The sequence below is a fragment of the Mauremys mutica genome, chromosome 10, assembly GCF_020497125.1.
Source record: "Mauremys mutica isolate MM-2020 ecotype Southern chromosome 10, ASM2049712v1, whole genome shotgun sequence".
Taxonomy (NCBI): domain Eukaryota; kingdom Metazoa; phylum Chordata; order Testudines; family Geoemydidae; genus Mauremys; species Mauremys mutica.
Window position 1 is genome coordinate 34,820,202 of NC_059081.1, and position 14,073 is coordinate 34,834,274.

At 38.8% G+C, this 14,073-nt stretch overlaps 1 protein-coding gene across 17 annotated transcripts in view; it reads right to left on the bottom strand.

Moving 5' to 3' along the window:
• The window catches only part of LOC123378558 (sodium channel protein type 2 subunit alpha-like), a 93,618-nt gene that overhangs the window by 24,120 nt on the left and 55,425 nt on the right, over positions 1–14,073 (bottom strand). For all 17 annotated transcript variants that reach the window (XM_045032534.1, XM_045032529.1, XM_045032523.1 and 14 more), the window contains 3 exons: positions 5,250–5,370; positions 4,105–4,259; positions 2,075–2,248 (listed from right to left, as the gene is read on the bottom strand). In XM_045032534.1, the coding sequence (XP_044888469.1) occupies positions 2,075–2,248; positions 4,105–4,259; positions 5,250–5,370 (450 nt within the window). The remainder of the gene's footprint in view (positions 1–2,074; positions 2,249–4,104; positions 4,260–5,249; positions 5,371–14,073) is intronic.

Sequence of the window (14,073 nt, forward strand, 5' to 3'; positions counted from 1 at the left end):
TTTTATTTTCTCTGAAGTCTGCACCTTGACTATACCTTGACTAAGAAATTTGGACGTTGACAAAAAATAATTGACTACCCCTGTTCTAGAGCATACTAACAGAAACATTACAACAAAGGGACCAGAATTTGGGCTGCCTAGTGAAGCAATATAATAATTTAGTGGCAACAGTCATAAGCACCTTTGCCTCCAAGATACTCATTTGAACACACACATCACTTTGGCTCACTAAGGAACTGAGTCAGATAATATGGGAAGGCAGGAGACCAAAATATTTTGGGAGCACTGATCCTTTAAGACAATTAACGTAAGAACATAAGAACAGCCATACTGGGTCAGACCAATCACCGCCCTGCACTTTAAGCAAGTGTGTGTGGGGGAGGCGGGGGTGGGGGGGGTTATCTGGCTGGCCAGGAGAAGAAGCTTTCTGGCTTGGAGGGAGGAGGGGAGACGTAAAACTGCTGGAAAAGCAGTCAGCATGGTGGATGATTCACCACCTATGAAAGAGGTTTAAAAAGGTCAGCCTGGGCCTGGACCCTGCCCTCATCGCTTGGAGCAGGCTAGGCAGCACCCACCCTCCCTCTCTATTTAGGTCAGAAATATGCTGGGTTATTATATCTGCTGTGGGCATTACACTAGCCACCCCATTAAGGGGGACTGAGTAGGAATTTTTCCCTTACCACCATATTGGCCAGGTGCAGTTGGGGATTTTGGCCTGCCTCACAGCAGGTTCAGGTGGGCTCTGTTCATGGATAGCATGACGGTCAGTAGGCCATATGTCGCAACTCTTTATTTAAGTGTATAACGGATGTTAAGTGCAGGTACTCCATAAATTAAGGCACAAAAGAATGGATAAATGGCTTGGAAAAGGAATTAAGGAGAGGTGCTTGGTAATTGAGCAAGCCAGGGGCAGTTGGCGACTCCTATGATTGGTATAGCAGGGAGCCAACCACCCATCATTATAGTCCACCTTAACCCCTCCTACAAGGAGTGGTGGTCAGTAAGGTCCCGGTAAGGGAATTGCTGGAGGGACCTGGGTGAAAAGGGCGGGGAGCTGCTGGCAGGTCCCCCCTCCCTGGAATTGGTTGGAATTGGAGGGTCCCGGCAGTGGGTCTGCTGGAGGGACATGAACAGAAAGGGGTGTGTGTGTGTGTATCCGGGGTGGGGGAGGGGAAGGGGCTGAAAAAAAGCACTCACCCCGCCCCTCGGTGAATTGTGGGGGTTTTCACCTGTACTGCACATTTTATCCGCCGGGTTAGTCCCAGACATCTAATAATAAAGTTGCGGCCTGATTAAACACATATCTCATGTCTCCTGTCATTCTTTCAGCATAGCCAGACAAAGGTCCATCTAGCCCAGTATCCTGTCTTTCTACAGTGGCCAATGCCAGGTGCCCCATAGGGAATGAACAGAACAGGTAATCATCAACTGATCCATCCCCTGCAAGGACTTTGTACAGATATATGCCAGGGCTGGGAAGGAAGCCAAGAAAGCTTCTCTCCTCTTCCATCATAAACCCTCCCAAATCATAGATGACTTATTTATTACAAATTGTCAAACAGCTAATAAACTCCAGCTACACTAACTAAATTTCATACTTTAATGCCACTGCCTTTTTCACTACTTCACTGCAAACACTAGCAAAATAGAGGATAATCTCTTGGGAATAAAGCTTTGACAGCATTTGGACCAAACATAATATCTTAGATGCAAAGTTTGGATGGCTGTAGAAAAATTCCATGATATAATGTATTATTTGAGAAACAACATGTGATCATATAATAATACTGTGTCATAATGTATATGCACAAATTGTGGAGTTTTGCATGGGACCTTAACTTTGGTAGGTCTTGCTTTTGTTTAGTATGTAATCTTCTGTTAGTTATAGTTTTTTCTTCTGAATATAAATGCACTTTTAGTAACACCAACAGATAACAATAGGCTATTAGTAAAATTTTCATAAATTTTTGCTAAAACTACTGTGTTCATTAGAAATCTACTTCACAATAGTGAGTTTTGTAACTTTGTTGATAGGAAAATCAGTCAAAAAAGACTTGAAGAATAAAGAACTTACATCAACAATCAAGAAGTCCAGCCAGCACCAGGCATTAGTGAAATACATTTGAAAACCATAGGCAACCCATTTCAAAAGCATTTCCAGAATGAAGATGTATGTGAAAACCTTGTCAGCATATTCCAGCATGGTCTTGATAGTCTTGCGCTGCTCTATATATATGTCTTCAAAAGCCTGTGAACACAAAGTTTGCAAGTATTCATACCACTTCCTGGTTCAGAAAGATCAATTAGATAAATGAAGAAAGCAGAGGGATTTAAGTTTTTGCCTCTTCTTTGTGCACCCTTTTCAACTCTTATGTTACTTAGTTCCCATTTCACTACATCTGCTTCAATGGAATCCAACTTTGAGAGAGGCAGTCTTGTTTTATGCTTTCTCCAATAGAATATGGAGAATATGTTTTGAATATGAAACCTCTTCTTTCTTAAGCAAAAGTCTAGTCTCTGTTATTTTGAGAAACAAGAAATATAGGTTTCAGAGTAGCAGCCGTGTTAGTCTGTATCCGCAAAAAAAACAGGAGTACTTGTGGCACCTTAAAGACTAACAAATTTATTTAAGCATGAGCTTTCGTGAGCTACAGCTCTTCTTCATCCGAAGAAGTGAGCTGTAGCTCACGAAAGCTCATGCTTAAATAAATTTGTTAGTCTTTAAGGTGCCACAAGTACTCCTGTTTTTTTAAGAAATATAGGGACTCCACATGTAATTCTGTGTACTTTTTGTGTGATTTTGGCTGTGATTGGCTGAGATTTTTTTTTCACAATTGAGGTTTTACAAAATCAAAGTAAATAATTCCAGGCCAAATCCTGAGGCCCTTTCTCAGATATTTACTCAACCTTTAAATAAACCCTCACAGTTAGTGAGAAATTTGCCTGTGTAAGAATTATTACCTGTAGAGACTTCAGGATTTGCAATCCTATTTTATTGCTGAATCAAGAAATAAATACAAAGAATGATTTTCTGTCAATATTTTAATATGAGGCTTAACTCCAAAAATCCTCCTGTTCCAGATACGTATATTCTCCCAGAAAGGAGTAGTGAGGAAGATTTTATTTACTTCCCCCATTTAAATAAAACCTTTTTCCTATCAGCATAAGCAAGAAAAATATATATTTAAGTGTATTTATGGAAATGTTTGTAACTCGTTTTTGGAAAGTGTACTGTGCCCATTGATAGGGTAGCAAGTGCAGAGCTTGTGTAATTTGAAATGGGATAGTGGTGAAGAGTGACGATCTTTTTGGAAACTGCCATTTAGTGAAATCTTATACATTCCAAAGATGACAAAAAAATTAGAAAATAATAATAATAAGACAACAATGAGCCAGGGTGGAGCATGAAGGGGATGATTTAAGTAGAATGCAAAGAGTTCCTGAGCTTCACCATATAGTTCAAATGGTCCCTAAAGTAAAACAATTTGAAGCCATAAATGTGTATGTTTTCATGTCAAAACCATGATTTGCATTTGATTTTGATGTGCACCCATACATCAGCTCAGGTCCTCTCAGAAGTAGAGATGGGCTCACAATTTAAAATTTTGGTCCAAATCCAAACAGTAACAAAAGTCAGTAGTATTCAAGTCCAAAACTCTGCAGTGAGTAACCACTATAAATTCTGGGTAACTCCACTGGATTTAATAAAGTTACTCCAGATTTACACCAGTCTAATTAAAAGCAGAGTTTAGCCCAGTGTTTTAGTTTTGGTCCATCTCTAATCAAAACATATGTGAATTTTAGCAAGCCTTCCAACCTTGGTCCACATTTCAAAACTATAATGAAACATGAAATGCAGGAAGTTTGAGTGATTTTGGGTTTCAGCATGAACATTTTGCACAGCTGCAATTAAAATACATCTATCAAGACTTCTTTATTTTGCACATTATAATGCGAGTGTTTGCTTCTGCTGATTCCCAAATATTTCTTAAACTGATTAGATTTTCATACTGATCAAAAGCTATCCTGTATGCAAACATACTTTTAATAAATCACCCTTCTAAAAACTTATTTTTCAGAATATGTCATAATTGTTTCACTCACCAGAGCGCCACTGCTCAGAAGAATCATGAAGACAATGAATGTCTCAAACCAGTTGTGTTCAACTATGCTGTAGCAGGTTTTCCTAAGATTCCACCAGATTTTGCCTTTGCCATCTTCTATACTTACTTGACAACATGTGAACTTCTGCACACAACCTGTAAACATATTAAATAACTAGAAATTGGAATAAACTAGCAACTTATTTTGAAGTAGTTAATCACTCTGGCATCCAAATTATTATAAAATTTCTTAGTTTGATAGCCACTCTCTTTATGAGATACTTTTAAAATCTGAAATTGGAATCCCCTACTTGCCGTTACAAGGTTCTGAATATCTGAATAGTGATAGTAAATAGATTTAAACTACATCTAGGAGTGAAACCATGGAGAGAAATTGACAGTGATTTGCATTTACAACTAAGTATGAAATTGACTTAAAAATATCTGTCTATATTACACACAATCTATGAACTACAGTAGAACCTCAGAGTTACAAACACCTCGAATGGAGGTTATTCATAACTCTAAAATATTCATAACTCTGAACAAAACATTATGGTTGTTCTTTCAAAAGTTTACAACTGAACATTGACTTAATACAACTTTGAAACTTTACTATGCAGAAGAAAACTGCTCCTTTCCCTTTTATTTTTTTTAGTAGTTTACGTTTAACATAGCACTGTACTGTATTTTTTTTTCTCTGCAGCTGCCTGATTGCGTACTTCCAGTACCAAATGAGGTGTATGGTTGACTGGTCAGTTCGTAACTCTGAGGTCCTACTGTATATCCAAAACACAGTAGTGTTTGTGGCTGTTGGCCCATGTCACTTCTTTTTCTCTCAGAAAAACAGTTTTACTCCACATTCTAAGGGCCTTCTCTAGTGACTACAAAACACAATTATAGGATTGGAAAAATTAATACTGCAAGTACCTTAATATTGAGATATGTTAGCGATTGAGCAGGGAGGAGAGTTAGCCACCTTCCAGAGAAATCTTACTTTGACATTTGATTGTTATCACTGAGAAAGGAGTAGCTTCTCTTGGCTAGTGAAACCAAGAAGGCCTATGGTGTTTCAAGAGCCAATTGTTGTAGAAGCAAATTGTGTTTGCGTTGATTCAATCTTTAGGCAATATTGTGTTTTGTTACCTTCTGTAAAACAGGCTATTGGTTCAAGAGCTTCTTCAGGTTCAATCTCAGCTTGTTCGCCCTCTCCAGGAGGGGCAATATCAACTGTGCTGCCTTCAGATGAGCTGGATGCATTTAGCTTCTGAAAATAAAATCCCACAGGAAAAATTTTTCTCCTCACTAAGTATATATTATTCATAGAAGACATTGAAATATGCCAGTGCTCCATAACTTTTAAATAAGATTATCAGTAAATACATATTGATAATATGTATTACCATAAGTAAAATCATAGTATTAAAATCTATGTAGTGTGGTTTTGATTTCTAGAATATCTTCTTATAGGAAATTCTAAAAAACAATTTCTCCACTAACCTGATCCATGTGTAAGAATTCTGAAATTAAGGTTCAATAATATTAAAATTGGTCAATTTGCATATGCCATACTGTTAGTTATTTCACTCCCTATTATATTGGATTAAACTGTGAATGTCACTTAATCTTTCCAGCACAATGATCAAACCAATAGAAATCAGCATATCTTCATGTCTGCTACAAATGTTATTTTCTTTAAAATATACAGTGTGTGGATTGAAATATTGAAAATTAGATCTTTTTTCCAGTAGCAATCCTTATGACAGTACACATGACCTGTTGTTTAAGTATCTTTCTATAATGTCAGTTGAGAGGAGCAGCAAGTGAACTTTAGGATAAGCCACTATTTTGCATTATCTTCCATTATGCATGTATTATCTTTATATATAGTCAAATCATGCAGTCCTTACTCAGGCAAAACTCCTAATGACTTCAATGGAAGTTTTGCTGAGGACTGAAGAGTGCATGATTCAGGGACTGACCCAAAGGCTCCTGAACTCAGTGGAAGCCTCTCCACTGACTTTAGTGGACTTTGAATCAGGCCACTGGTCTATTGGCAGCTGTATTTGCTTTTAAATTTGCAAGTAAAACTATTTTTAAATGCATTTATTTTTTAGCACAACTAAAGTGAAAACAAGTACTCATCAAAGAGTTTGTAACATGTTTTTAGCTGTTAATAGTTTGTTGATTTGTGTCTTGAATTACTTCAATCAGAAATACATTCTTATTCAGTTTTAAATAGGTAATGTAACCAAGTCTTCAGCCTTAAAGAAAGCAGCGTAGTGAAATACATCATTATAGACCATGCAGCCGTAGAAGTAATATGCTACATCACTGTAATTTAGATTATAGTATTGGTAAGAAACTGTTAGTGTTATTGCCATATAATTTATAATGTCAGGAATTGCTACATACTCTACAGTTAATTTTACAGATTTATGTAGGAATTCATGTAAGTACATCAAGTACACTACATACATGAGACATTAATACTAATAATTGGATGCTGATTAGGAGCATTATTTAAAGATTGATCCTGTATTGTATTAGAATACAGAATAACTTAGAGGCATTACTTATTGAAAATTTGAGACTGCTTCCTGATCATGAAATAATAATCCTATTCTAGGCTAAAGTACTTTGAGCCTGATGTGCCATATCCTGACATGTTGTGTAAATCGGTGTAGCTCCATTGACTTCCAATCAAGGGGAGCATGACCTCTGTTAAGCTACACAAATTTACACCACCCTGAGGATCTAGCCTGACACCTTTATCGGCTCAGGATATGGATACTACTGAATCAATAGGCACTACTCTCAGGTAGTTGTTACCTTGCTGAAATATCTAATGAACAAATATTTAATTGAATAAAATGATAAACAAAATGATTGATTAAATGTAGACATGAGATTCGGGAGTAGTCATGTTTGTGAACATATAGACATCAAATTCTGAGAATATCAATCAGAATGCTGAGACTTGCACGCTGTATGGAAAACTATAATGTGGTTGAAAGGCAATGACTATACCTGAGCTCTGACTGGCTGTGACAGTCTGTTTCAGTATAAACTTTGATAAGATGTTACTTTATGATTTCTTGTGGCTTTTTTGGAATTTTGTGTAGCTTTTGTAAAGGAGATGAACAGTTCTGAAAACTACATTTTCTATTGATCTTTAGTTAAGGACTGATATTACATCCTTGCCTCAGGAGACAGCTTGCAGGATCAGGCCTTAAATTATTTGGAAACAAAGGACATGATCCATACATAACTGAAATTGATGTGACACTTTCCATTGACTGCACTGGGCTTTGGAGTAGGCCTAAAGAAATAAGGTTACTGTAGATCAGTAATCCATATCTAAATAATAAGTATGATATCCTGTAAACGTTATAATTTCTTCTTTGAGCAGCTCTGCATATTTCCACTTACGGTATTGCGCTGCCTGGTGGTTCCTGATGTTAGAACCTTCTCCAAGCAGTGTCTGTTGGAGCACTTGCACAGCCCCTTTGCCTCTTCCCTCAGCATCTCCAGATGTTGTAAGGGGTTGGGGCAGTGCCTTCTATCACCTCAGTTCCTTCCAACCACTGTGCCAGATGGAAGTGAAGCACTCCAGACCATTCGGATCTGGGTTTTTTTTTCTAGTTCTTAGGCCTTGGCTACACTGGCGCTTTTCAGCACTGCAACTTTCTCGCTCAGGGGTGTGAAAAAACACACCCCTGAGCGCAGCAAGTTACAGCGCAGCAAAGCGCCAGTGTAAACACTGCCCCAGCGCCGGGAGCGCGGCTCCCAGCGCTGTAAGCTAATCCCCACAGGGAGGTGGAGTACCTGCAGCGCTGGGAGAGCTCTCTCCCAGCGCTGGCGCTGTGACCACACTCGGACTTCAAAGCGCAGGCTGGAACAAATTAAGAAATTAAACAGTACTAAGGTGCCAGGACCAGATGGTATTCACCGAAGAGTTCAGAAGGAGCTCTAACGTGAAATTGCAGAACTACTAATTGTAGTATGTAATCTATCACTTAAATGAGCCTCTGTACCAAATGACTAGAGAATAGCTAATATAATACTGAATTTTTTAAACAAAAGGCTCCAGAGGTGGTCCTGGCAATACCAGGCAAACTGATTGAAACTATAGTAAAGAACAGAATTATCAGACACATAGATACACACGATGCATTGGTGAAGAGTCAACATGGCTTGTTGTTTCCTAGTGAAAGGAAATCATTCCTCACCAATCTGTTAGAATTCTTTGAAGGTATCAACAAGCATGTGGACAAGAGTGATCCAGTGGATATAGTTACTTAGACTTTCAGAAAGCCCTTGACAAGGTCCCACAGCAAAAGCTCCTAAGCAAAGTAGCATGGGGTGAGAGGGTAGATCCTCTCATGGATCAGTAACTGGTTAACAGATAGGAAACAAAGGGTAGGAATAAATGGTCAGTTTTCATAATGGAGAGAGGTAAGTAGTAGGGACCTCAAGGATCCGTACTGGGACATACTGTCACTTACTCCTGCAAGATGAAACACTTTAAAGGCTGGAGGAAATCAGAACCTTTGTTGGGTCTGTCTCCAGATCCTGTTGCTCAAGCAGCCAGGGCTTCAAAGGCACAGCTGATGATGAAGAACAGACTGCCTGCTACAAAACCAAGAGCCACATTGTCAGCTCCAGCTGTGTTGGTTCCGAAGAAGCAGTCAAGGTTGAAGACAACCACTGTTAGCAGTGCCAGATCCCTCATTTCAGATTTGTCAGATCTATCTGATTCTGACAGGGCCTCTACAACTATGGCTCCAAAACCCAGGCTGGCTCTGGCTTCAGCTTCAAGTACCAAGCGGGCAGATCTGTGCATTTCACCAGATTCCATGCCATCTAGGTCTTTAGCTCCAACTTCAACCTCTGTCCAGTTCCAGCTCCATCTTCAGGTCCATAGAATATATTTACTTTGGCTGTTGTACACCATTTGGCTTCTGAAGGCTTCTTGGGTCTGAATGAGAGGAAGAGACAAGCTTCATCATTTCTGAATTCAGTGTTGATTCTCCTGAAAAAAGGAGAAGAGCAGAGGAGATTATTAGTCTTTCTCCTGGTCCATCTACACTTTCTCCTACTAAGACTCCTATAGTGTCCCCACAAAGAGTTTTCTCTCCATTTATTTCTCTCCAATCTCTGGGTCCATTACTTTCTTCAGTGCAATCCATCACTGATCCAAGGCCAGATCCGTGTTTAGAGGATGACAGAGGAAGAATAAAGAGACCGTTTCTTCCTGCTTCTTCTTTTTGATCCTCCTCCTACAGGTATGTTCTCACATCACAGTTGTGGGGGAGACTGGCAGTCCTGGAGTCCATTGCCTTATTGGGTGCTGCCACAGGAATTTTTCAGTCGTCCTCCTTATGGATGGAGAGGTGATATTTTATCTGTAAAGGATCCAGTGGTGGAGAAATCCTCGGATCCAGTTCCACCAGATCTGTCTGCGTCTCAGATAGTGGTACCTGATTGTCTGAAGAAGAACATACAGAGATAACTTCTCTTTTTGAACAAGAGTAGGATGACATAGACTCTGATCCTGATTTGTCACCAGATGAGCATGTGGGAGCGGCTTCTGCCTTTTTTCCTTTTGAGGATGCTCTGCAGTGCCATGACCTGATGGATCACACAGTGTCCACATTGAAATTAACTTCAGTAGCTGTGGAGAAAACATCCCCATCCAGTGTTCGACATTGTTTAAGCTACCTACAAGAGTAGGAAGTTTATCAATTCTTGATGGTCTACCGCAGCGAGCTACATCTGTTTGGTCCACTTTTACTTTTTGTCAGCCTATTTCCAAGAAGGCAGATAAATTATATCAGATACCCTCATAGTAGTTTTCATATTTTTACACACAACCTGTACCTAATTCATTAGGTTTTGGTTGCTACCAGTAGCATGTTGAGGTCTGGACAAGCACTGATAGAGAAGGGAAAATATTGATTCCTTGGGGAGAAAAGTATTCTCCTCTTCCCCTCTTGGTATTAGGGTGGAAAATTATCAAGCAACTATGATCCACTATGGAAAAAGATGGCATTGTTTGTGCAGGATTTGCCAGATAACAAAAGGAAATTATCAAATGTGATCCTAATGGAGCTCAAAATATGGCAAAGCATGCTTTTGGAGCTTCTATAGACATCTTGAACTCTTCTGCTAGAGCATTGGCATATGCAGTTACCTGGAGTAGACAAACTTGGCTTTGTTACTCTTCTCTGGCTCAGGATATGAGAATTGAGGTAGGGGATGGTCTTTTAAGTGAAAAGGCGGATGAGTTGCTGGAAAAAGTGAAGGAGAAAAGATCAAAAGCTGCTATTTGGGCTTTGATTTCTTTTACCAGGAGGAGACCTTTGACTACTCATTTCCTTTATCAGAAACACAGTCTTCCTTGACTTATTTCCCACTGAATCAAAGACATCAGTACAGGCTATGTGTTTCCAGAGCCAAAACAAGAAGTCTTTCAAATCAAAGCCTAAATCTAAACAATCTGCTTTTTCCCTGTTGTCTTTGGTGAACAACCAAGCCTCAGATTTTCTGACAGGATCAAGAGTCCAGAATCAATCAGTGGGGATCCTTCCCTTCCTGTTTGGAGACAAGCTAGCATATTTTCTCATCAGATGGAGGACAGATAATACATTGGACAAATGGGTGCTAGAAATTATAGAAAAGGACTAGGTCATTCAATTTGAGAAACTGCCCCCTTTCAATTCCTTCTACCCTACCTTTTTCAGGGAACCTTCTCATGAGGCTATTTTACTTTCAGAAGTGCAGAAATTCCCTCTGATAAGAGCTGTTGAGGAGGTATCTAAAACTGGAGAGGCTGGGTTTTATTCAAGAGACTTTTTGGTACAGAAAAAGTACAGTTTCATCTGATTTTTAGATCTAAGGGATCTGAACAAATACATACAAAAGTTTCAGTTATGTATGTTAGCTCTGGCATCCATAATCCCTTCACTTTCAGCTATAGATTGGTTTGTGATGCTTAAGTGAAAGGACACAATATTTTCATATTTCTGCCAATACAGTCATCAAAAGTATCTTTGTTTCAAGGTGTTGGGAGGCCATTTCCAATACAACATGATCCCATTTGGCCTGTTAACCACACCAATAGTGTTTACAAAGTGCCTTTCTGTAGTAGCGGCTCGTATGAGAAAGCAGGGTATTTTTGTTTACCCATAATTGAGTGATTGGCTGTTGAAGGCTGCTGTTCGCAAGGATCTAGCAAGCCATACTGCTATGCAACCACCCTTTTTTCAGACTGGGAGATGCTTCTGAATGTCAAAAAGTTGAATTTCTGCCCAACCCAGAGAATTGTATTCATAGACTCCATATTGGACTTGGTGATAGGAAATATCTTTTTACCAGAGGACAATTTTTTAAAAATAGTGCTGTATGTTTTAAACTCTCAAATATGTCTAACACAGAAAGTAATTTTCTTCTTGGGTCTCATGGCAGCTAAGACTTACATGACTCTGTTTGCACATCTCAGAATGAGGCCAATGCAGCACTGGATGTCTCAGGTTTAGAGGCCAAATCTGGACAATCTTCAATTGTTAGTTAATATCCTTTGAGACATTTTGGACTCGCCTCTCTCTCCTTGGAATTTTATTTGTTTTTTATCTACATTTGTGAAGTCAGCTTTTGAACCCTTAGCTGAGTGTTTATGTATTAAAATGACATTCATTGTTGCCATAACGTCAGCCAGAAATTAAAGGAATTAAAGGCCTTGGGACTGATCCATCATACATCTTTTCATAAAGGAGGTTCTTAGACCTGATCTTAAGCTTATGCCAAAAGTAGTTTCTGAATTTCACATTAATTAGACAATTAATTTGCTGGTATTTGTTCCAAGACCACCTAGTAATAAAGGGGAATCAGTTTGAAATATTTTAGATAGAACAGTTGCATATTATTTAAATAGAAATAATTTTTTTGGAAAATCATCTAGATTATTCGTCTCTTCTTCTAAGAATCACATGGATCATACTGTGTCTCCCCAGATTTTTTCTAGATGGATAAAGGAATGTATTGTTGAATGTTACATGTTAGCAGAAATTCCTGTACCTACAACAGTACCATCTCATTCCACCAGAGCTGTGGCAATGCCTTTTGCTTGTCCTGCGCAAGTCCCTGTTACTAAAATTTGCACTGCTTCAACCAGAGGTTCTGTGCACACTTTTTCTAAACGTTATGCTCTCAATTTGGCTTCAAGGGCTGAAAGGCAGGCCATTCATCTCATTTTAAGATAGACAGTCCTTGTTTTAAATGGTTTGTCCCATCTGGTAGGGACGTGCCAGCAGGGGTGGGCCCACCACCATTCTGGGAAGTACCAGAATGCCTGGTATTCTGGGGGTTTGTGAGTAGCCATCCTAAGGGCTGATGCTAGATTTGATAGAGTGGTGACTCTGTTCCTTCATTGAGATTATTTTCAGTACTGCTTATTAAACTATTCCATAAGTGGGAATATGCAAAGCCACTCGAAGAAGAAATGAAGGCTACTTGTAACCAGAGTTCTTGGATGGTGGCTCTGCATATATACACTTCCCACCCTCCTTCTCCACTTTCTCAGAGTCCTTTTATTTTTTTCTCTGAGTTGGCAGTGGAAGGAACTGAGGTGTTAGAGGGTTCTGTGCGCCTTTATACAGCTTTGCCCTCAGAACATTCAGAGATACTGATGGGGGGGGGGAGGGGGGATAAAAAGGGTCCATCATTAGGCACCACTAGGCAGTGCAATACTCAGAAGCATGAATATACAGAGCCATCTCAAAGAACTCCAGTTGCAAGTAACTTTCATTTTATGCTCACGAGGATTCCCACTGAGTTCCCATTGACTTGAGTTGGATCGGGTCTCACATGCCTAAAATTACTCATGGGGGTATGTTTTTACAGGATTGGGGCCTTAATTGGGCTACACATTCTAGGAGCTGACAGATACCATAGTTCTATTTCTTTAGACTTGGTGTTGTATGTTATGGTTATATGAAATGCAATACCACTCATCCTTATTTTGTTTTGATGTGAACGTCATATAAAATAATAATTTTGTTATTATAAAGGACACTCATTTGTTACAAGAAGATGTCACTGGACTCAAATACTGTTGCATGTTGTTAATCTCCTCTTGCTGGATACATGTAGTCACACAATCAAGTACTTTACAAACAATATACATGAAGGCATTTACAGATAATTGGTTTTCAAAGTAGGAAATCCTGATCCTATTTTAGTAATTGTACTTCTGTTATCTTGAAAGACATGAATTTAAATGTTTCATCTGATAGGTGTTGATGCAGCAGAATTTAAAATTTTCACTTGATAGTTGGTGATTGTAGCATTAATGGACATGATTTCTGATTGGAAGATCACATCCCTTTAGTGCTTTGACCTACAAGAGACCAGTTTGTCCACAAGTATTGCTTTTGAAAAGAACACTGGATAATGTATTTATTAGGTCCAACTAGTGGTTGATTTTGATTTTTTTTCTGGTACCTAAAAATCAGTCATTGAACAAACGACTTGACTCACACTGGAGTAAAACACAACTTTTAAAAGGGCTGTTTTCTTGTTCTCTCTCTCTCTTTTCTGATAAAGAATGCTGTAAAATAAAACAACTTATTTTTAATGTATTAAAAAGTGGTTAATAAAGAAAAAGATATTGGAAAATAAGGAAATGATTTGGTTTTATGGTAGATCACATGGACCAGGCAGATCTCTTAATCAGGTTTAGGTGAGCAATTCCTCTCTCCCCAGATAAGATGGATAGTTTTAAGCATTAGAAAATTGCAGGATTATGTTTTGGTATCCAGCCCTGCCCAAAGACACTGTTTCAGTGAATTAAAGTCACCTGTGCTACATAATGATTAGCTTAGCCACCTTTGATGTCACAGTTGTATTGCATAACTATGATTGTAATGAAATAAAAATCAAATTTATATATAGGATTTGTCCTGAAATA